General features: G+C 37.2%; 1 protein-coding gene across 4 annotated transcripts in view; it reads left to right on the top strand.

The window, feature by feature from the left end:
* Nucleotides 1-24,152, top strand: part of LOC100675289 (N-deacetylase and N-sulfotransferase 3) — a 229,973-nt gene that overhangs the window by 64,970 nt on the left and 140,851 nt on the right. For all 4 annotated transcript variants that reach the window (XM_064285411.1, XM_064285410.1, XM_064285409.1 and 1 more), the window contains one exon: nt 8,150-8,237. In XM_064285411.1, coding sequence (XP_064141481.1) covers nt 8,150-8,237 — 88 coding nt within the window. The remainder of the gene's footprint in view (nt 1-8,149; nt 8,238-24,152) is intronic.

Genomic DNA, 24,152 nt, shown 5'->3' with positions numbered 1-24,152 from the left:
TATTCCCCTCAGTGATTCTTTCACTGTTAGGAATTTTATTAAGTTAGATGATACAGGTCTACATCTATAGGTTTCTTATCAAGAGAGTTTAAATACTGTTGCAGAAAGTGTCCAAGTATTATGCCTTATACTAGTTTATCCATTTTTGCTGCATTTCTTTTTTTAATATAATTTATTTTATTTTGTTTTTGTTGAGAATATACACAGCAGAACGTATATCAATTCAACAATTTCCACACGCGCAATTCAGTCACATTGATTACATTCTTCAAGATGTACAGCCGTTCTCACTCTTTTTTTCTGAATTGTCCCTCCCGCGTTAACATAAGCTCACTACCCCCTAGATTTTCTATCTAATCTTTCGAGTTGCTATTGTCAATTTGATCCCATATAGGTAGTTTTTAAAAGAATACAGTGGTCTAAGGAGACATCCTTTACCTATTGCTTGGTTTTAAGAAGGCTTCAGGGAATATATTTAGGGTTAGGGTGAGGGTAGGGTTAGGGTTTACTTCCACTCCCAATGTCATTGTATAGGCAGGTCAAATAGTAAAGGTGATCCTGGGTTTATTGTTCATTGCTTTCCTCTAATGCTGTCTTTTCTCTAATTGTGCTAGATACCCTCACTCTAGTACCAAGCCTCATTGACTGTTTCCAGCATATTTCAGTGTTTTCTTTGACTGGGAACAAGTCTTTTATAGAGAACCTTCCCATTTCTATATATGGTCAGAGGAAAACCCAGGTGACCTTATAGCACTTCATAGCCCTTCCATGTCCTTCAGTAGACCGCTACAGACTGAATGAATGTTCTCTAATCTGGATGCGTGGATGGACATACTTAGGTTAGCTGAGTATTTCTTGGCCCACCTAGTGTTCTCATCCCCTTCATATCTTTAGGTTTTGATAACAGAGTGACAGCCAGCTGGTGAAAGTGAAAAGAAGAGCAAACTCGTGTTTCCTTCTAATGGGTTATGTCACCACAGTTCTTTACACCAATGATAAGTGTTCAATCTTAATATTCTTATTGTTTCTATGGACAACAGAAGCAGTGAGCTTTGGAATCCAAAATCCCCATTTAAATCACTTCTTCAGCCCTTACCTTGCTTTGTGACCATGGGGAGGTTACTTAAACTATGTAAGTCAGGTCTACTGCATCTGAAAATAATGATAAGGATCTCTATTTTACTGAGTTTTTCTGATGTCTGAATGTGTGTGTGTGTGTGTAGATCCATACATAGATGGATTGTTGTTAGGTGCCGTTGAGTCGGTTCCGACTCATAGCGACCCTATGCACAACAGAACAAAACACTGTCCGGTCCTGCGCCATCCTTACAATCGTTGTTATGCTTAAGGTCATTGTTGCAGCCACTGTGTCAATCCACCTCACTGAGGGTCTTCCTCTTTTCTGCTGACCCTGTACTCTGCCAAGCATGATATCCTTCTCCAGGGACTGATCCCTCCTGACAACACATCCAAAGTATGTAAGACGCAGCCTCGCCATCCTTGCCTCTAAGGAGCATTCTGGCCGCACTTCTTCCAAGATAGATTTGTTCGTTCTTTTGGCAGTCCACGGTATATTCAATATTCTTCACCAACCCCACAATTCAAAGGTGTCAACTCTTCTTTGGTCTTCCTTATTCATTGTCCAGCTTTCACATGCATACGATGTGATTGAAAATACCATGGCTTGGGTCAGGCGCACCTTAGTTGTCCAATTGTTTTCATTTACTTTAGCATTCCTAGATATATTATTTATATTTTATGATAGTGTGTGGTTGTTTAAGGAAATATTAATTTAAAAATTCTGTACTGAAAAATGGTATCTTTGCCTACTGCAGAAAATTCATGCTGTACACTGAAGTTTCTTCCCCACCTTTAACTTGTCCCACCAACTCCTTTTGTTCACTTGCAAAAGATAAAACAGACCAAAATAAAATCTAAGACACTCAAATAAGAAACAAAATATTAGCAGATGTTCCCCCAAAGAATGTCAGACATGTAATGAGTACTAATATGAATCCTCAGATAAAACTTTCTTGCAGTTACTTTTAATTTTGTGTCTCATTGATTTACTCGAATATGATATATTCATTCTGTTAAAGACACCTGGAGAAAATCCAGGATATACAGAAGTTCCCATTTTGCTCAGTTCTCACAGCTTGATTTCTTTACATAAGATCTTTTCGCCTTCAACACACCAATGTCTGCAAACGTTGTGTCTTTACAGAAGGAAAACTTGAAAAACTAAGAAGCCAGTAGGGTAACATACAGATTCAAATTTGAAAAGTAAATTTTGAAAAGAGTCAAATCTTCATTTGAAATTATATTCAAAATGAATTTTACTATAATTTTAATTGAATGTTTTTCCCTTCTAAGATTTTGATAAGCATTTTCAAATTTGCTGCCAAGTTGTTTAGTTTGCTGAAGAACAAGCCAAAGTATTTTCTGCTGCAGGAATGGCTATGTCATTGCAATATAAATATGTATTGACACATAGGGCATTGTTTATATTAACCAAAAAATGTAAACAACCTAAATGTACAGCAATAGGAGGAAATGGTTAAATACATTTAAGTACACCTATATGGTGCAAATGTTCTTGCATCCATTAAAAAATCTGGTTTTAGAAGATGAATGTCATAGGAGAAAGCTCATGATATACTGTTAAATGTAGAAGGCAAGATTCAAAACTCTATTTTTGATCCTAATCAGTACAGCTCTAATTTTTATTTTATGGCTCTAATTTGTGTGTGTGTGTATATATATATACACACACACATACATATACATACATGCATGCATATATACACACATACATACACACATATATGCGTACACACAGGTATACTTACTTCCTGAAAAAAATTGAGAGAAATCCTGTCATAATATTAACTTATCTTAAAAGGTGCATTTATTGGTAATTTAAGTTTTTTTTATTAGAAAAAAAACTTATTTTTGAAATAATCAGTGATGAATTATAAATTATCCTTAAATGAGAACACTTAAAAATAAAGTACTGTTTCTCAGTAATCAGACAATTTTTGAATGTAGACATATATGTTCTTAGGCTTCTTGAATTGACAGTTGAAGAGACCTTTGGTTGATGCCTTAGCAGAGGTGGTCATGATTCTTACCTCTTCCACGACCAAGGTACTCTAAACATCAGAGAGGATTTGCTTGCTCAAAATGCATGTGGTTTTCTAAATGGGGTATTAGAACACTGATTTAGCTTATTGTGGTTAGATTTTTATATACTATCCACTATTTGGAACCTTGATGGCACAGTGGTTAAGAGCTTGACTGCTAACCAAAAGATTGACAGTTCGAATCCACCAGCTGCTCCTTGGAAACCCTATGGGACAGTTCTACTCTGTTCTATAGGGTCGCTGTGAGTTGAAATTGACTTGATGGCAATAGGTTTGGTTTGTTTTTTTTTCCACTATTTTAGGAATGGAAACCCTGGTGGTGTAGTGGTTAAGAGTTACGGCTCCTACCAAAAGGTCGGCAGTTCAAATCTACCAGGCACCCCTTGGAAACCTTATGGGGCAGCTCTGCTATGTTGTATAGGGTTGCTATGAGTTGGAATCGACTTGATGGCAACAGGTTTGGGTTTTATTTTAGGCATGTTGCATATAGACAATAAAGCAAAGTAATTTTTACCATAAATTATATAATAATATTTTATTCATCAAAATGATAGTCTGTTTCAGTCTAAAATAGAATAATGCTAAGTAAAGTCATTCTAGTAATGAAGAGTTTAATGACAAAGATGTGATCTCAGAATGTTGCTGGGTGTTTGAGCTTCCTACACAGAATAGGCCATTAGTAAGCATATTTTGAAAGGCTAGAAAGATTGGATGAATATGTAATATTACTGTCATAGACACCACCGAAATCTAGTTCATATAAACAATATGAAAATATTAGTGGAAACCCTGGTGGTGTAGTGGTTAAGTGCTACGGCTGCTAACCAAAGGGTCGGCAGTTCGAATCCACCAGGCGCTCCTTGGAAACTCTATGGGGCAGTTCTACTCTGTCCTATAGGGTCGCTATGAGTCGGAATCGACTCGACGGCACTGGGTTTGGTTTGGTTTTTTTGGTTTATCTTAAACATAAAGTAACATCTAGAAATAAATTTCCCTTTTCACAATACAAAGACGTAATATTAATATCTGCCTTCGGTTTCAGTGTGTCTTTTATTTTCACAGTGAGGTTCAGGCATCACCACTAATTATTTCTAAAACTTTTTTTATCATCCCAAACAGAAAGTCTATACCCAAAAAACAAAAACAAATACCCATTCCGCATTAAATCCCCATTCTCCCCTCATCCCAGTTCATGGTAATGAGTCTACTTTCTGTCTCGATACATTTGCCTATTCTAGATACTTCATGTAAGTGGGAGCATACAATATTTGTTCTTTTTTGTCTGCCTGATTTCACTTAGCATATTACTGACGTTGTAGCATGTGTTAGAACTTCATTCCTTTTTATTGCTGAGTAATATTCCATTGTATATATGTACCATATTTTGTTTATCCATTCATCTGTTGATAAACAGTGGGATTTCTGCCTTGTGGCTATTGTGAATAATGCTGCAGTGAATATTGGTGTGCACGTATCTGTTTGAGTCCCTGCTTTCTTTGGGGTATACACCCAAGAGTGATTTATATGATAATTCTTTGTTTAACTTTTTTAGTAAAGACCAAACTGTTTTCCACAGCAGCTGTACAATTTTAAATTCCCATCAGCAACATATGAGTATTCCTATTTCTCCACATCCTCGTCAACACTTTTTGTTTTTCATTTTTTTGATAATAATCATTCAAGTGGGTGTAAAGTAGTATCATTGCAGTTTTGGTTTGCATTTCTGTAATGACCAATGATGTTGAATATGTGTTTATGTGCTTATTTGAAAAAAATGTCTGTTCAAGTCCTTTGCTTGTTTTTGAATTGGGTTGTTTATATTTTTGTTGCTGAGTTGTAGGTACTCTTCATATATTCTGGGTTTTAAACCTCATCAGATATATGTTTTCTAAATATTTTCTCCCCTTCAGTAAGTCATCCTTTTATTCTTGATAATGTCCTTTGATGCACAAAAGTTTTAATTTTTATGAAGTCCAGTTTATCTATTTTTTTTCTTTGTTGCTTGTGCTTTTGGTATGGTATCTTAGAATCCATTGCCAAATCCAAGATCCTGAATATTTATCCTTATCTTTTTTTCTAAGAAAAAAAACCAGATTTTTTTCTATACTCTCTTTTACTCATCTCTAATCTAATCTTTATTATATCCTTCTTTCTGGTAGCTTTGGGTTTAGTTTGCACTTCTTTTTCTAGATGCATAAGATATACATTTAGGTTGCTAATTTGAGATCTTCCTTTTTTAGTATAGATGTTTACAGAAAGAGATTGAAATTTATTTTAAGGAGTTGGCTTATGTGATTGTAGGAAGCTGACAAGTCCAAAATCCACAGGTCAGTGACAGGCCGGAGATTCCTGTAGTACTGTGTCCCAAAATCCATAGGTCAGGTAATGGAAAGAGTGGCGTTCTGACAAGACACCTATTTATAGTGTGGAAGCAGAATACACCTTAGGAAAAACTCTTTTTTTGCTCTTAAGGCTTTCAACTGATTGGATGAGTCCCACCTGCATTATGGAGGCTAACCTGCTTTAGTCAAGGCCAACTAATTTAATTATACAGCAGGCCCTGGGTTACTAACAAGATCCAGTCTTAAGTGTGTCTTTAATTCGAATATGTAGTTGGAGCAAGTGTGCACAGTTATTGTTTGACCTTACCTTATTGAAAAAAAAGGCTCCAAGTCTTTTCCATGATTTAAAAGCTGCATGGGCAGCAAGTACATGTGATTGTGATGAACGATTTAGTGCTGCTAGGGACTGGTTCAATCGTTTCAAAGTGAGGACAAATTTACACAATATTAAAGGGTAACTACGAGTCGTCAATAAGTCAGACATTCATAACCCGGGGACTTACTGTGTATAATTACTTCATAACTGCATCTAGACTAGTGTTTGACCAAACAACTAGGCACTGTAACCTAGCCAAGTGGACACATAAATTAACCATGACAGCGAGCTAATAATTGTTGAGCTTATAAAAAAAATTATGTGTCAATCACTTTACCAATAACATAAATGAATTACTATACTTAATCCTCACAACAGAGCTTTGAGGTAATTATTATTATACCTACCTTACACATGATGAGGATGAGTCTTGGGAAATTTAATTTTAACAGGTACTGGATTGCTGAATAGTAGCAGATCCAGGATTCCAGCTGAGACAATCTGACTCTGGAGCCTGTGCTCTCAGTGAATACACTGTTAAGTTCCAGAGCTTGAATTTAAATCTGTACTTTCAGGTTCTCTTCCTAATTTTCCTTCCTCAAGGAAAAAGAAAGAAAAGCTTACACCTTGAACCCAGGTATAACTCCTCCTCCTACCTTCACACACCAAGTACCAGTGTTCAGCTGGCGAAATTCTCTTTTCTTTGCCCAACCTATGTCCAGCCTTGTTAAGGGCAGGACCTGACCCCAGTACCAGTGCCATCACTGAACACCTTTGCTCCAAGAGGTACTTTTGGAAACTCTTGAATAAACTTACCTTTCATCTTTGAGTGCCAACAAAACCCACATCTTACATGGCTCAGTTGTGCACACAGAGAAGTTGCTCGCGTGAAAAGAGTAATGTACAGAAAGAAGAATCAGATACCTAATTTTTTTAAACTTAGCATTGGTCAGATAAAGTTTAATTTGATATTCAGAAGTTCTCTTCCTCTGCTTTTACACAACAGGGGAATCCCGTGCATCTGCAGGTATTTGTGGGGTAGTCACTGAATAAAAGCTGTTCATCTGTATATTCCCAAAAGATTGAGACCACGCACATGATGAATCAGGGCTTCCAGGCGTCAGCTACACTACAAAAAAAGAAGATTTAGTTGTGGGCCCATCTGTACTTATGGAAAGTGGAAAAGAGGAGATGGTGTGGTAGAATAGAGGGAGTACTTAGTTTAAAATCAAGTGATCTATATCATTAATCCAGGATATAAAACTAATTTTAACTGTGAAAATTGGTTAGTCATTTCTCCTCTCTCAGTTTCCTTGTGTGTAAAATAAGTGTAAAGAGCCTTTACAAATCCAACATTCACTGTTACTTTCTGCCTCGTTGGGGTGGGAAGTCAACTGTGTGTGTGTGTGTGTGTGTGTGTGTGCGTGTGTGAAAGAGAGTAGGGTGGGGAGGGCAGGGGAGGGAGGGGAATGATAGGAATTTAAATAAGAACGAGAAAAAAAAGTCCATTAAATACTCATAGTATGGTAAATACTTATAGGATATGACAATATAAACCCTAATTCAAAAGAGGTTTACTTGTCAGAAGTAGGATTTTTTTCTGTTTTTTAATGAAAGGGCATATTTAAGATCTACTTTACCATTATACGCCTTTTTGAAGAGCAGTTACTGTCTTTTGGAAATCTCAGACTTAAAGATTGAAAAGTCTTGTATTTTGAAGACCAAAGATGTATAATAATCTATTTACTTCAACATACGTTCTTGCATACCAAAAAAGAAAAAACATTACTGTTCAGTCAATTCCAACTCATAACAACCCTGTAGAACTGCCCCCATAGGGTTTCTACAGCTGCAAATCTTGACGGAAGCAGGCTGCCACATCTTTCTCCCATAGAGTGCCTGGTAGGTTGGAACTGCCAACCTTCTGGTTAACAACTGAGCAATTTAATCACTACACCACTCCAGCTTCTTGTGGTCTTTCATAACCTCACTTAAAGAGAGTTTATTTTGACAATTGGTGATCTATGTCCCTGAGGTATACAGACATACATTTTAGGTACTAGATACTAGTCCCTTGCCCATACAGGATAAACTTTTCATGTAACATTTTTCCTAGTTTTCAACATTTTTTTGCCAATTTCTTGCAAGCTTAAGGATAAATATGTATGTTTTGTTTAATCTTGAAACATCTTTCTAGTCATAAGGTGGTAAAGAAACTACTTTTCATCACTTAATTCCCTTATGTATATAGGAATAGATTTATCCTCTGAATGCACAAGGAAGATACCTTTATAAATGTCTTAATACCATTCTCTGCCTGATGCATTGTTTTTAATTATGTATTTCAGGCCCTGCTTGATACACAGAATCTTTTGCGTACGCAAATCACAAATTTTACATTCAACCTGGGATTTTCGGGGAAATTTTACCATACAGGTAAGAAAAAGAGAATTAACTGCTCTCATTGAGGTTTTCTCTGACCACCCTATTTAAAATTGTACACCCCTACTGCTCACAATTTCCTGCAGTCCTTCATGTCATTAAACTCCATTTAAAATATCATTATTTGACCTTTAGAAAATGTTAATAGTTTAAAATTTCATTCACTGTGGTATTATATAATGGGATTCCTTTTTAATTGAACCATAATTTGTGTACATGGAAGTGCAGTTATAAGTGTGATGCTCAGTGAATTTTCACAAAATGTGCACAGCTGTATAACCAGCATCCAGACCAAGGAAGAGAACATGGCCGGAACCCCTTGCCCTTGCCCCTCCTTACAGTCACTAGCTTCCCTCAAAGGTAACCACTATCCTGACATATAAATTCGTTTTGTGTGGCTTTGAAATTTGGGTAGAAGAAATTATACAGTATGGACTGTTCTGTATCTAGCTTATTTTGTTCAACTTTATTTCATTTTCATAGATATTATTGTGTATGATTGTAATTCTTTCATTTTCACTGCTGTGTAGTATTCCATTGTTTGAACATACCAGATTGTTTTTATCCAGTTCATTCTATTGAAGATGGTTGAGTTGTTTCCAGTCTTTGGCTTTTTTGAGTAGTGTTGTTACAAAGATTTTTATGTCATTTAGATGATATAAGCCTTCATTTTTGTTGGTTATCAGCCAGGGGGCGAATTGCTAGTTTTATGACATACTTAGGATCACATGTAGTAGATAATTCCAAACAATTTTCAGTGTGGCTGTACCAGTTTATATTCCCAACAGTATATGAGAGTTCCTGTTGCTCCACATTCTCATCAACATTTGATGGTGTTTGCCTTTTTCATTTTAGCCTTTCTGCTAGACATGTAGCAGTATCATATTATGATTTTAATTTACATTTCTCTGATGAGTACATATCCTTAATAAGTCCTTTGTCAGTTATATGCATTGCAAATATTTTCTCCCACTGTCCAGGTTGTATTTTCACTCTGTAATGTGTTTTTGGTTAATAGAAATACTTTTAATATTCAGTATAACATTTTTCCCTATATGGGTGGCTTTTTATGTCATCTTTAAAAAATTTTTTTTTGCATACTACAAGATCATGAAGATATTTTCCTGCATTCTTAATATTTGTAAATCTGTGCTCCATCTGGAATATTTCCCTTGGATCTCCAGTAAAATATTAAATTTGTTTTTGTGTATGTATGTGATAGGGGTCAGTATAGCTTCTTTTTCCATAAAGATATCAAATTGGCACAAAAAATTTTTTTTTTTTTATATGATGAAAGGACCATCCTTTCCCCACTGTATCATAGTGTCATCACCATAAATTAGAAGACCATGTATGCGTGGACTCTGTTTCTCATTTCTTTGATCTATTTGTCTCCATCACACTGCCTTATATATTGTAACTTTATAATTAGTATTGCTGTCTACTAGTGTAAATCCTCTAGCTTTATTCATCTTCTTCAAGATTGCATTGGCTATTCTTTTTTTTAATGCATTGATTTATTGTTGTGCTTTATTATAATATTGTTTTCAGGGAAAATCTGACCTGCTTATCAGTATATACTCTATTTGATTATTATAAAATATGTATGGCACAACAATTGCCATTTTGACCATTTTTAAGTGTAGAACTCAGTGACATTAATTGTATTCACCATGTTGTGCAACTAGCACTGCTATCCACTTCTGAATTTTTTCATCACCCTAAACAGAAACTCAGCCCCCCTTAAGTAATAACTCTATTCTTCCTCTTCCCCAGCACCTCTTAACCACTAATAAATGCCTGTCCCTATACATTTGCCTTGGCTATTCTTGCCTCTTTGCATTTTCATATAAACTTTAGAATTGGCTTATCAGTATCCACAAAGAAACTTGTTAGAATTTTGAGTGAGATTGTATTAAACCTATAAATTAGTTTGCAGAGAATTGACATCTTAAATATTGAGTCTTCTAGTTCTTAAGCATAGCTAGGCTTTCTTTAATTGTACTCAACGAAACTTTATAGTTTTTAGATTTATTTCTAGGTAATGTTTTCTGAGGCAATAGTAATTCATGTCTTGTGATTTTTTTTGTGTTGATCTTATATCCAGCAACCTTGCTACATTCACTTATTAATTCTGTATTTGTTTGTAGATTTTACTGGATTTTCTACATATGGAATCATGTAATTTCGAATAGTAACAATTTTATTTCTTTCTTTCCAAGCCTTATGAATTTTATTAATTTCCTACTGCACTTTCTTGGAAAGTCAGTAAAATAGTAAATATAAGTGGTAATGCTAGCATTCATGTCATGTTTCAGATCTCAGGTGGAAATTTTTCAATAAATTTGTTCCTTTTCTCAGGAGGAAATTTTTCAAGAGACTATTTTGGTAGATATCCTGTACTAGTTTAAGAAAGTGCCCTTCTGTTCCTAGATTGCTGTGTTTTATCATAAATGAGTGTTGAGTGCAATTTATTTTTAAATTGTTTATCTATTGTCTGTCACCCCTTACTAAAATGAACACTCCATGAGGACATTACTGCTGCAACACCAGCAACTTCAACAGTGCCTGTGGAAAAATGAATCAATGAACAAATTAGCTATTAGTATTAGATGGAACAAGGTTAGAGAATAAAATTTGACCATGGTGTGTTACATTACTAAATAAAATACTGTGAAAGAAAGTCATCGTAGATATTAAAAATGGTTAAAAATCTTCTTTCCCAAACATAGTGAATATAATCAAATAGTTACAATCTGCCTGAGCATAGCTGTATACTACATTTTTCATAAACAAATGAACCAATCTGTATTTTTAGGAGTTAAAAAAAAAGACTCTGTGAGTGTGTGTGTGTGTGCGTGTGTGTATACACATTTGCTGTTGTGTGTCGTCAAGTTGATTCTACCTCATAGCGATCCTGTAGGACAGACTTGAACTGCCCTATATGGTTTCCTAGGCTGTAAATCTTTAGGGGAACAGATCACTAGGTCTTTTCTCCCACAGAGGTTGGGGGGTTCGAACCACCAACCTTTTGGTTAGTAGCCAAATATATATGTATATATTTAAATAGATTACATGCATACATATGATACAAAATTCAAAAGATGCAAGAGCAATACAAGAATATTGTCAGTCAGTTCTCAAATATATGTGTGTATGTTGACTCGAGGGCACTGGGATGTGTATATATATATAGAGAGAGAGAGAGAGAGATTTTAAGGAATTGGCTCCAGTGACTTGGGTGTGGGGGCTGGCAGGTCCAAAATCTGTAGGTCAGTCAACAGGCTAGAGGTTTCTGCAGACTTGTGTCTGAAAATCTGTAGGTCAGGTGATGGGAAGAGTAAAGACTGTGTGAGTTCTGGAAAAAATGTCTTTTTACCTTCAGACTATTCCCCTTTTTGTCTTAAGGCCTTCAGCTAATTAGTTGAGGCCCACTCATATTATGGAAGATAATTTGTTTTACTTAAGGCCAACTGATTTAATCACTTGAAACTATAGCAGCAACTAGACTAGTGTTTGATCAAACAATTGGACACCAAAACCTAGCCAAACGTATATCTGTATAATGAAATACTCTGTAATCATTAAAAAGGAGTCAACTTTAATTGTAACTAATAAGGAAGAAGCTCTTGAAAACTATTCTGAGAATCCAAGATACAGTACAGTGATCAGAGCATGATAGTATTTGCATAAAAATAAAGGGGGAAGAAGGTGAAATCTACCCAAAGCTAGGTACAGGCCTCCTAACTTATTTTACTTGCTTAGGCAACTAAGCAATTTGGCAAAGATACAGAACATCTGTATCTATAGAATATCTCCAAAAGGATTCACAATGAATTTGTATAAATGGGTTCCTGTAGAGAACAGGTTTTGAGAAAGAATGACAATTTTTTGTATGCTTTTGCATCTTTTGAATTTTATATCATATGTATGTATGTGATCTGTTTAAGTAAATAAACATGTAAGTAAATTTTAAAACTTATGCCGTGTTTAAATAAGGGTATCGAATAGTATTCTACAATTGCAAATTCTTTTTAAACTTTTTATTTACTATATGGATATGAATTATTTTATATGTATTTATTAAGTTTCTTCAACAGTTTAAAAGCATGTAATGGTAAGAGTTTTACCTATTTGATGTCAACCTCAATATAATTTCCTTGTGCACATAAATAACATAATTTTATTTTAAATGGGGTAATATTGCTTTTCTGGAATAAGTAAATTTCTGTTGTTTCCATGAAAGTTAGAGTCATGGGAATTGACCCTAGTATGTCCTGTATCATATAATTACCCATGGATTTGTGTTCTCAGTTTGAGAATCTTGTTGTGACTGGAACTTTAATGTAGGAAGTCCTGAAGGTCTTCTCCCCCTGAATTTCTCATACCAATGCGTAAAATGCACTCTTGCTGTGATTATTAAAAATACTGATAACTGAGAACCTCACTTTTATTGTTTAAGATTGTTTTAGGATTCAATAAGTTATGGTGTTTATGATGACCTCAAAAATAGAAACACAATTAGAGATCTGCTCCAAATGTCTTGCTTATGGGAAAGTTTTGCTACCTTGGCATTAATATATGAGGTAGGAAAGTTCTTTTTATGTGCAGGGGTTCAGCTCATCTTTCTAGCAAAGTTAGAGCTGTAACACCAATAAATTTCACAATGGAGACCCCAAGACCTTAAGGAACTAGAAGATTTCCCACAACCCCTTCCTAAAAATACCCTAATTGCAAGGTGATTATCTTGGATACTTTGACATTCTTTGAAGGAAAGAAAATAGAATTACCATGCAGGTGACAATCTGGTCAAGGATTAAGGAATACAGAGTCTGTAGTGTGTCTGGGAGATGAGGAAAGATTATGGGAAGAGCCATGGTAGCAAAACCAGCACAACCCAATTCACCCAAGAAATACAAGAAAACATTCCTATTATTCTGTCCAATGCAGAATGCTCTAGGATTTCTCTAGCCAATCCTTTCTTTTGGCATTGCCTCTAAGAGACTCCTTTTCTTAGGCACAGCTCACAGTAAGAGCATCCTCTCTCTAAGCCAGGAAATGCAGAGCATAGGAGGAAAGTGAAGCCAAAGCTCAAAGGGGTTTTGTCATCTGTGTATGATATGAAAGCTTCTACATTTTATGGTTTTCTAAAACCAACGAAATAATTTTTAGTGGAAGCAGATAAAAAATTTACTACTCTGAGTCTTTCTAAAAATTGTTGTTAGGTGCCATCAAGTCAGTTCCCACTCATAGTGATCCTGTGTACAACAGAACTAAACACTGCCCAGTCCTTCACAATCGTTGTTACGCGTGAGCCCATTGTTGCACTCACTGGGTCAGTCCATCTCGTTGAGGGTCTACCTCTTTTTTGCTAATGCTCTACTTTACCAAGCTTGATGTCCTTCTCCAGGGACTGATCTTCCTGATAACATGTCCAAGGTATGTGAGACGTAGTCTCGCCATCTTTGCTTCTAAGGAACATTCTGGTTGTGCTTCTTCCAAGACAGACTTGTTTGTTCTTTTGGCAGTCCATGGCACATTCAATATTCTTCACCAAACACATAATTCAAAGGCATCAATTCTTCCTTGGTCTTCCTTATTCATTGTCCAGCTTTGCATGCATATGAGGCTGTTGAAAACATAATGGCTTGGATCAGGTGCACCTTAGTCTTCAAGGTAACATCTTTGGTTTTTAACACTTTAAAGAGGTCTTTTACAGCAGATTTGCCCAATGCAATGTGTCTTTTGATTTCTTGACTGCTGCTTCCTCCACAGGTGTTGATTGTGGATCCAAGTAAAATGAAATCCTTGACAACTTCAGTCTTTTCTTTGTTTATCGTGATGTTGGTCCAGTTGTGGGGATTTTTGTTTTCTTTATGTTGAAGTGTAATCCATACAGAGGGCTCTGGCCTTTGGTCCTCATCAGTCAGTTCTTCAAGTCCTCTTCACTTTTAGCAAGCAAGGTTGTGTCATCTGCGTAACACAGGTTGTTAATGAGTCCTCTCCAGTCCTGATGCACTGTTCTTTTTCATATAGTCCAGCTCTTTGAATTATTTGCTCAGCATACAAATTGAATAGGTATGGTGAAAGGATACAACCCTGACACACACCTTTCCTGACTTTAAAACACGCAGTATCCCCTTGTTCTGTCTGAATGACTGCATCTTGATCTATGTACAGTTTCCTCATGAGCACAATTAAGCGCTCTGGAATTCCCATTCTTCACAATGTTATCTGTAATTGTTATGATCCACACAGTTGAATGCCTTTGCATAGCTAATAAAACACAGGTAAACATCTTTCTGGTAGTCTCTGCTTTCAGCCACGATCCATATGATATCAGCAATGTTATCCCTGGTTTCACGTCCTCTTCTGAATCTAGCTTGAATTTCTGGCAGTTCTCTGTCAATTTACTGCTGCATACCGTTTTGAATGATCTTCAGCAAAATTTTACATGCGTGTGATATTAATGATATTGCTTGTTAATTTCCACATTTGGTTGGATGACCTTTTTTGGAAATGGGCATAAATATGGGTCTCTTTCAGTCAGTTGGCCAGGTAGCTGTCTTCCAAATTTCTTGGCATAGACAAGTGAGCACTTCCAGCGCTGCATCCATTTGTTGAAACATCTCAGCTGGTATTCCGTCAATTCCTGGAGCCTTGTTTTTTGCCAATGCCTTCAGTGCAAGCGTAGACTTCTTTCTTCAGTACCGTGGGCTCCTGATCATATGCTGCTGTTAGAAAAGGTTGAGCTTCCACCAATTCATTTTGGTATGGTGACTCTGTGTATTCCTTCCATCTTCTTTTGATGCTTCCTGAATTGTTTAATAATTTGCTCTTCAAATCCTTCAATATTGCAACTTGAGGCTTGAATTTTTTCTTCAGTTCTTTCAGCTTGAGAAATACCAAGTGTGTTTTTCCCTTTTGGTTTTCTATCTCCAGGTCTTTGCACATATCATTATAATACTTTACTTTGTCTTCTTGAGCTGCCCTTTGAAATCTTCTGTTCAGCTCTTTAATTTCATCATTTCTTCCTTTCACTTTAGCTACTCTGCAGTCAAGAGCAAGTTTCAGAGTCTCTTCTGACATCCATTTTAGGATTTTCTTCCTTTCCTGTCTTTTTAATGACCTCTTGCTTTCTTCATGTATGATGCCCTTGATGTCATTCCACAACTCCTCTGGTCTTGGGTCATTAGTGTTCAGTGCACCAAATCTATTCTTGAAATGGTCTCTAAATTCAGGTGGGATATACTCAAAGTTGTGCTTTGGCTTTTGTGGACTTCTAATTTTCTTCAATTTCAACTTGAACTTGCAAATGAGCAATTGATGGCCTTTTTCACAGTCAGCTCCTGGCCTTTTTCTGACTGGTGATATTTAGATTTTCCATCATCTCTTTCAACAGATGTAGTTGAGTTGATTCCTGCGTATTCCGTCTGGCGCGGTCCACGTGTATATTCACTGTTGATGTTGATGAAAAGTATTTGCAATGAAGAAGTCATTGGTCCTACAAAATTCTGTCATGAGATCTCTGGCATCATTTCTATCACTAAGGCCATATTTTCCAATTACCAATCCTCCTTTCGTTCCAATTTTTGTGTTCCAATCAACAGTAATTATCAATACATCCTGATTGCATGTTCAGTCGATTTTAGACTGCAGGAATTGGTAAAAATCTCCAGTTTCTTCATCCTTGGTCTTAGTGGTTGGTGGGTAAATTTGAGTAATAGTCATATTAACTGGTCTTCTTTGTAGGCATATGGATATTAAGCAATCACTGACAGCGTTGTACTTCAGGATAGATCTTGAAATGTTCATTTTGAAGATGAATGCAACGCCATTACTCTTCAAGTTGTCATTCCCAGCATACTAGACCATATGATTACCTGATTCAAAATGGCCAATACCTGTACATTTCAGCTCACTAATGCCTAGGATTTCGATGTTTATGTGTTCCATGTCATTTTTGATGATTTCCAATTTTCCTAGATTGATTCTTCGTATATTCCAAGTTCCGATTATTAATGGATGTTTACAGCTATTTCTTCTCATTTTTTGTGTTTTTTTAATTTTTTACTATGCTTCAAGTGAAAGTTTACAAATCAAGTCAGTCTCTCATACAAAAATTTATATACACCTTGCTATATACTCCTAGTTGCTCACCCTCTAATGAGACAGCACATTCCTTCCCTCCACTGTCTCTTTTCATGTCCATTCGGCCATGTCCCCTCTGACGACTAATCTCTTCAGACAGGAGCTGCCCTCATAGTCTCATGTGTTTACTTGATCCAAGAAGCTCACTCTTTACCAGTATCATTTTCTATCCCATACTCCAGTCCAATCCCTGTCTGAAGAGTTGGCTTCAGGAATAGTTCCTGTCTTGAGCTAACAGAAGGTCTAGGGACCATGACCACTGGAATACTTCTAGTCTCAGTCAGACCATTAAGTCTGGTCTTTTTTTGAGAATTTGGGGTCTGCATCCCACTGCTCTACTGCTTCCTCAGGGGTTCACTGTTGTATTCCCTGTCAGGGCAGTCATCGATTATAGCCAGGCACTGTCTAGTTCTTCTGGTCTCAGGCTGATGTAGTCTCTGGTGTATGTGGCCCTTTCTGTCTCTTGGGCTCATAATTGCCTTGTGCCTTTCTTGTTCTTCATTCTGCTTTGCTCTTGGTGGGTTGAGACTAGTTGATGCATCTTAGATGGCCTCTTGCTAGTGTTTATGACCCCAGACGCTACTCTCCAAAGTGGGATACAGAATGCTTTCTTAATAGATTTTATTATGCCAATTGACTTGATGTCCCCAAAACCCTGCCCCTGCTATGTTTTCCTTTGAAGCATTCAGTTTATTCAGGAAATTTCTTTGGTTTTGGTTTAGTCCAGATGTGCTGACCTCACCTGTCTTGTGTATTGTCTTTCCCTTCACCTAAAATAGTTCTTATCTACTATCTAATTAGTGAAAATCCGTCTCCCTTCCTTCGTCCCCACTTTTGTAACAATCAAAGAATATTTTCTTCTCTGTTTAAACTATTTTTCAAGTTTTTATAAAAGTGGTCTAATACAATATTTGTCCTTTTGCACCTGACCAATTTCACTCAGCATAATGCCTTCCAGATTCCTCCACGTTATGAAATGTTTCACAGATTCATCATAGTTCTTTATCAATGCGTAGTATTCCATTGTGTGAATATACCATAATTCATCCATTCATCCGTTGATGGGCATCTTGGTTGCTTCCATCTTTTTGCTATTGTAATCAGTGCTGCAATGAACATGGGTGTGCATATATCTGTTTGTGTAAAGGGTCTTATTTCTCTAGGATATATTCCAAGGAATGGGATTGCTGGATCATATGGTAGTTCTATTTCTAGCTTTTTAAGGAAATACCAAATCGATTTCCAAAGTGGTTGTACCATTTTACATTCCCACCAGCAGTGCAAAAGTGTTTCGGTCTCTCCACAACCTCTTCAACATTTATTGCTTTGGGTTTTTTGGCTTAATGCCAGCCTTGTTGGAGTGAGATGAAATCTCGCTGTAGTTTTGATTTGTGCTTCTCTAACAGCTAATGATCGTGAACATTTCTTCATATATCTGTTAGCTACCTGAATGTCTTCTTTAGTGAAGTACCTGTTCATATCCCTTGTGGTGGATTTAGCTTTAAAGTCTGTTTTGTCAGAAATTAATATTGCCACTCCTGCTCTTTTTTGACTGTTTGCTTGATATATTTTTTTCCATCCTTTGAGTTTTAGTTTGTTTGTGTCTCTAAGGCGTGTCTCTTGTAGGCAGCATTCTGCCACTCTCTGTCTCTTTATTGGCACATTTAGTCCGTTTACATTCAGCGTAATTATGGATAGGTATGAGTTTAGTACTATCATTTTGATGTCTTCTTTAGTGTGTTGTGGGCAGTTTCTTTTTCCCACTTAATTTTTTGTGCTGAGTAGTTTATCTTTATATATTGTCTTTTCCTCTTATACGTTACTGATGATTTTGTTTCTGCCGAGTCTCTATTTCTTTCTTGTATTTTATTTTAATGATTAGGATTGTTAGTCTCCATTGTGGTTCCTTAATATTTACCCCTATTTTTCTACATTAAAACCTAAATTTTATTTCTTTTTATTGCCTTGTCTTCCTGTCCATATGAAAGATCTATGACTACATTTCTTAGTCCCTCTTTATTGTTTTAACGTTGTCTTCTTTTACATAATGACATCCCTGTTTCCCTGTTTTGAGTGTTTTTTTATCTTCATTTATTTCTGTGATTTCACTATCTGGGTTGACATTTGATTGCTCTGTCCAGTGTTCTAGTCTTGGGTAGATATCTGATATTGATTTTCTAACCAGAGAACTCCCTTTAGTATTTCTTGTACTTTTGGTTTGGTTTTTACGAATTGCCTCAACTTGTGTTTATCTGGAAATGTCCTAGTTTCAGCTTCATATCTGAGAGACAGTTTTTCTGGATATATGATTCTTGGCTGGCAATTTTTTTTCCTTCAGTGCTTTATATAAGTCATCCCATTGCCTTCTTGTCTGCATGGTTTCTGTTGAGTAGTCCAAGCTAATACTTACTGATTCTCTTTTGTAGGTGACTTTTCGTTTATCCCTAGCTACTCTTAAAATTCTCTATCTTTGGTTTTGGCAAGTTTGGTTAGGATATGTCTTGGTGACTTTCTTTTAAGATCTACCTTATGTGGAGTTCAATGAGCATCTTGGATAGATATCTTCTCATCTTTCATGATATCAGGGAAGTTTTCTGTGAACAAATCTTCAACAATTTTCTCTGTATTTTCTGTTATCTCTCCCTGTTCTTATACTCCAGTCACTTGTAGGTTATTTCTCTTGATAGAGTCCCACATGATTCTTAGGGTTTCTTCATTTTTTTTAATTTTTTATCTTATTTTTCTTCAGATACATTGGTGCCAAGTGCTTTATCTTAAATCTCACCAATTCTGCTCTCCAGTAGCTCAAATCTGCTACTCTAACTTTCTATTGAGCTCTCTAATTCTGTAATTTTATTGTTAATCTCCTGAATTTCTGATTGCTGTCTCTCTATGGGTTCTTGCAGCTTATTAAATTTTTCATTATGTTCTTGAACAGCCTTTCTAATTTCTTCAGCTGCTTTATCTGTGTGTTCCTTGGTTTGTTCTGCATATTGCCTGATCTCCTTCCCAATCTCGTACCTGATGTCTTGAAGAGCCCTGTATATTAATCTTTTGTATTCTGAATCCAGTAATTCCAGGAAGGCACCTTCATGCAGAAGATCCCTTGATTCTTTGTGTTGAGAGCTTGTTGAAGCTATCATGGTCTGCTGTTTTATGTGGTTTGATAATGACTGTTGTCTCCAAGACATCTATAAGTTATTGTATTAGTTTATTTTGTTTGCTTACTGTATCCTAGCTTCTTGCTTTGTTTTGTTTTGATATGCCCAAGTTGGTTGCTTGAGTGAGCCAGCTTGATTATTTTCATCTTTGAAGCTCTAATGTCCTGTCACCAGATGGCTAGAGCTGTTATCAGGTATATCAGCCTAGGAGTCCATTCAGTTTTCTTGTATGGATTCAGCTCAAGTGTCCAGGTAGTTGGTCATCAAATGTGTGGTATAGGCTCTGTCCTACAGTCTTAGAGAGGCAGGGGTGATTGGCATATGTACCGGTATCTGGTTGCAGGGGATCACACTGTAAAAAAGGCAGGGGGCTGATGACAGTCCCCAGAGTGTCTGTGAGGAAAATGCATCCCAGTTCCCTAGAGTGCACAGGTGGGTGGTTTCTGCAAATGGACCATGGGCACTCAGTGCTTTTGGTTGTAAGGAATGGGAGGTAGCAGTTATCCTTGGACCCCTGTCACAGCTGGGTGGGTGACCTGAGTGGAGCCACCAGTCCTTAGTCCCCTGATGTGGATAGGGGAGGACCCTGTTTAATAGGCAAAGAGGTGTCAAACATCAAACACCCACCTCTCCACCATGCAGCTGAAACAGTTGAAGTCTGCCAACAAGGGCCTATTCTCCTGAAATAGGTCCACACAGGTCCATGCAGGGGGGAAAGTTATGCACCATCCACAGACCGTTTATGCTTGCACAGGAACTGGTTCTGCCCTGAGCTCCCCAGGTTAGTGGAGCTGGCATATTATCTTTTCCTGCAGTTGTGAATTTATTCCTTCTCCATCTGGGAGAATGGCTCCTGAAGCACAGCAGGACCTATCTCAAACCCAGGGAAATCGACAGCCATTGAAACTGGCTTGGGGGTTGGGGGCAAGGTAAAATATAAACAAGCACTTAGCTTTTGCTGAGAGTGCCATTATTCTCTGGTTCCAGAGGTGTGAGTAGGTTGTGCGGCTGGCTGTTTTTCCCTGAAGAAATTGCAGCCAAACACAACCACTAGTCCCCTACAGTCACTCCTGAGTGTGGTGCCTGAGGGTTCCCGGTGATTCAGGTCTGGCAACTCCTCTCTGGTTCTGAACAGTCTCTCCCTCCCCCTGCTACTCAGTCCGTTTTCTAACTTTGCCTTTGATGTTCAGGGCTCCTAGCTTGTCTTAAATATAATCATTTCACTTGTTTTTTCAGGTCTTTGTTGTGAGAGGGTTCACTGGAAGCATCTGACTACTCCTCCATCTTGGCCCTGCCCCTATTTCTTCTCATTTTGAGTTGTACCACATCAACAAATGAAGGTCCTAAAGCTTGACTCCATCCATGTTATTAAGGTCAACTCTGTTTTGAGGAGGCAGTTCTTCCCTTTTCGTATTTTGAGTGCCTTCCAACCTGAAGGTCTCAGCTTCTGAGAGTATATCAGTGTTCTACTGCTATGCATAAGGTTTTTACTGGCAATTCTTTTCAGAAGTAGATCACAGGGTTCTTCTTCCTAGTCTATCTTAGTTTGCAAGCTCAGGTGAAACCTGTTCATCATGGATGACCTGCAGGTATTCGAATACCAGTGGCAAGCCTTCTAGGCTCACAGTAACATGCACGCCACCATGGTAGGGCAAACTGACAGACCTGTGGGATTTTCCAAAAATAGATATTGTAAAGTTTAATTGAATTACATTGTACCTTCCAAATGAGTAATTTTTTTTCTATTAAAAATTCTATCCATCTTACTCAGTCTCATAGGGTAGGAGAAAAACACCATCATAGTAGTAAGGCTATTTCAGGAAAGGGTTTCATCTTGTTGGATTTGTTATCTTAATTTTTGAAGGGTTTGTGTATTTTTGTGAGATGAAAGAGGTGAAGAAAATAAAAACATTAATTCTTTTTTGGAGAACAATCACCATATTCTAGGGACTTTGCTAAGCCTTTTTCATGCATCTTCTCATTGAATCCTAGGGGTTAGAGAGTATATTACCTTATTTTCTAGAGAAGAAAATGGAAATGTAGAGGAGTCTAAGGTCTTAACATAGCTAGTTAAATTTCAAAAAATAGTGTTAGCCCTAGGTCAGTCAGAGCCCAACACTAGTGCTTTAGAGAAATTGGATTTTTATTGTTTAGTTGACAATTTAGTTTTTATTATTTTCTTGGAAGCTGAATGGTAACAGGAAGGTTCCGTCCCCGTGCCAATGCATTTTTAGTTTTTTTTAGGTTCATGTATGTTCCAAAAATCACTGAAAACCAGTAGTTTTTATAAATTCCTAATTAAATGATATAATGAATTAGCAATTTTAAAGAGCAAGTTATATTGAATGAGTAAATGCTGATTTTATTTCAAAACTACACATTTGGTCGGAGAATGATAGTTAAGGGTACAGAATTTGGAATTACTCACACTGAGTTAGAATTCAGGTTCTGTACCTACCCTCTCAGTGACTTGGGATAAGTTACCTAATCTTTCTCAAATATCAGTTTCATTATCCGTAAAATAGGGTTAGCATTGGCCCCTATTTCGTAGGGTTGTTGTGAGAATTAAATGAGATAATGCTTGTAAAGCACTTAACATAATGCTTGACACAAGGTAAAGTTTCAGTCAATGATGGCTTTTAATATAATGTCTGAGTAGAAAATACTTCAGAGAAAACACTGCAGAGACAAAAGTTATTTAAATAGATAATAATTTGCAATAAGCATCAAATGTTTTAGCATAGTTTTGTAACACCTTAAGAAATATTGCTTAAAATTGAGGAATTTGAGTTCTAGCTCTTCTCTCTTCTGCAAGTTCTGACAAAGGTGGATGAAGTAGGGGAATGAGGGGTGGCAATCCAGCCATGAACAAGTAAATCTCCACTGGTTTTCATCATAGTATTTAAAGTAACACGTGACAGACAACTGTTCTCAATATGATTAAATGTGATGTGAAACATCCCCAAAGTAGGATTGAAGGAAATCAGATAAAACAGAGCAATAAAGAAAAAAAAGGAAAGGAGTAAAATTATGCCTACTGTGAATTTTATGAATAGAGATAAATGTGTCAGAGTGTAGACATCATTTGTTTAACTCCCACAGGATTCAAATATACACGTGAAATAACAGATTTCACCAGGATATTCAGGAAGGACAGCAAATTCCTGAGCCGTTTTTCTGAAGAACCCTGAAATCTGTTGCTCTGTTCTGATAAACTTTAGGCAAAGGCCACCTAGAAAAATGAATGAAGGAGAGACAGAAGGAAAGACTCAGGGCAAGATAGGAGTTATAGGTGACAGGGAATAGATACGAAAAGCAGTAGGAGGAATGATTTTTCATACACTAGGGAATCTCCACTTCGTTTTCTCACAATCACGTTGCAGGGAGGTGGACACCAGGAATGAAGTGATTACTGGGACCCTCCCCCCCGCCCCGCACCCATCCAAGAGAACTCAGTGTGGGAAAGTAAAACTGCAACAACAGTAGTGTTACTGCAAAACTGTAAGTCAAACACTATGTCCCAATGAAACACAACATGGTAAGTAACAGAAGAATATCTTGGCTATAAGTGTTGTTAGGTGCCATCCAGTTGGTTCTGACTCATATGTCCTTATGTACAACAGAACTAAACACTGCCCCATCCTGTACCATCCTCACAATCTTTGTTATACTTGAGCCCACTGTTGCAGCCACTATGTCAATCCATCTCATTGAGGGTCTTCCTTTTTCACTGACCTTCTACTTTAGCAAGAATGATATCCTTCTCCAGGGACTAATCCCTCCTGATGATACGTACAAAGTATGTGAGACCTAGTTCTGCCATCCTTGCTTCTAAGGAGCATTCTGGTTGTACTTCCTCTAAGACAGATTTGTTCATTCTTTTGGCAGTCCATTGTATATTCGATATTCTTCACCAACACCACAATTCAAATGCATCAATTCTTCTTCAGTCTTCCTGATTCATCATCCAGCTTTTGCATGCATATGAGGTGACTGAAAACACCATGGCTTGGGTCAGGCACACTTACTGTTCAAGGTGGCATCTTTGCTTTTTAACACTCAAAAGAGGTCTTTTGCAGATGATTTGCCCAGTGCAATGCGTATTTTCTTTCTTTTTTTTTTTATTGTACTTTAAGTGAAAGTTTACAAATCAAGTCAGTCTCTCAAAAACTTATATACACCTTGCTACATACTCCCAGTTGCTCTCCCCCTAATGAGACAGCCTGCTCCCTCCATCCACTCTCTCTTTTTGTGTCCATTTCGCCAGCTTCTAACCCCCTCTACTCTCTCATCTCCCCTTCAGGCAGGAGATTCCAACATAGTCTCAAGTATCCACCTGATCCAAGAAGCTCACTCGTCACCAGCATCTCTTTCCAACCCACTGTCCAGTCCAATCCCTGTCTGAAGAGTTGGCTTTGGGAATGGTTCCTGTCCTGGGCCAACAGAAGGCCTGGGGGCCATGATCACTGGGGTCCTTCTAGTCTCGGTCAGATCATTAAGTCTGGTCTTTTTACGAGAATTTGGGGTCTGCATCCCACTGCTCTCCTGCTCCCTCAGGGGTTCTCTGTTATGTTCTCTGTCAGGGCAGTCATAGGTT

This window comes from Loxodonta africana, chromosome 5 (genome assembly GCF_030014295.1).
Source record: "Loxodonta africana isolate mLoxAfr1 chromosome 5, mLoxAfr1.hap2, whole genome shotgun sequence".
Taxonomy (NCBI): Eukaryota; Metazoa; Chordata; class Mammalia; order Proboscidea; family Elephantidae; genus Loxodonta; species Loxodonta africana.
This window is presented reverse-complemented; position numbering and strand designations above follow the sequence as displayed.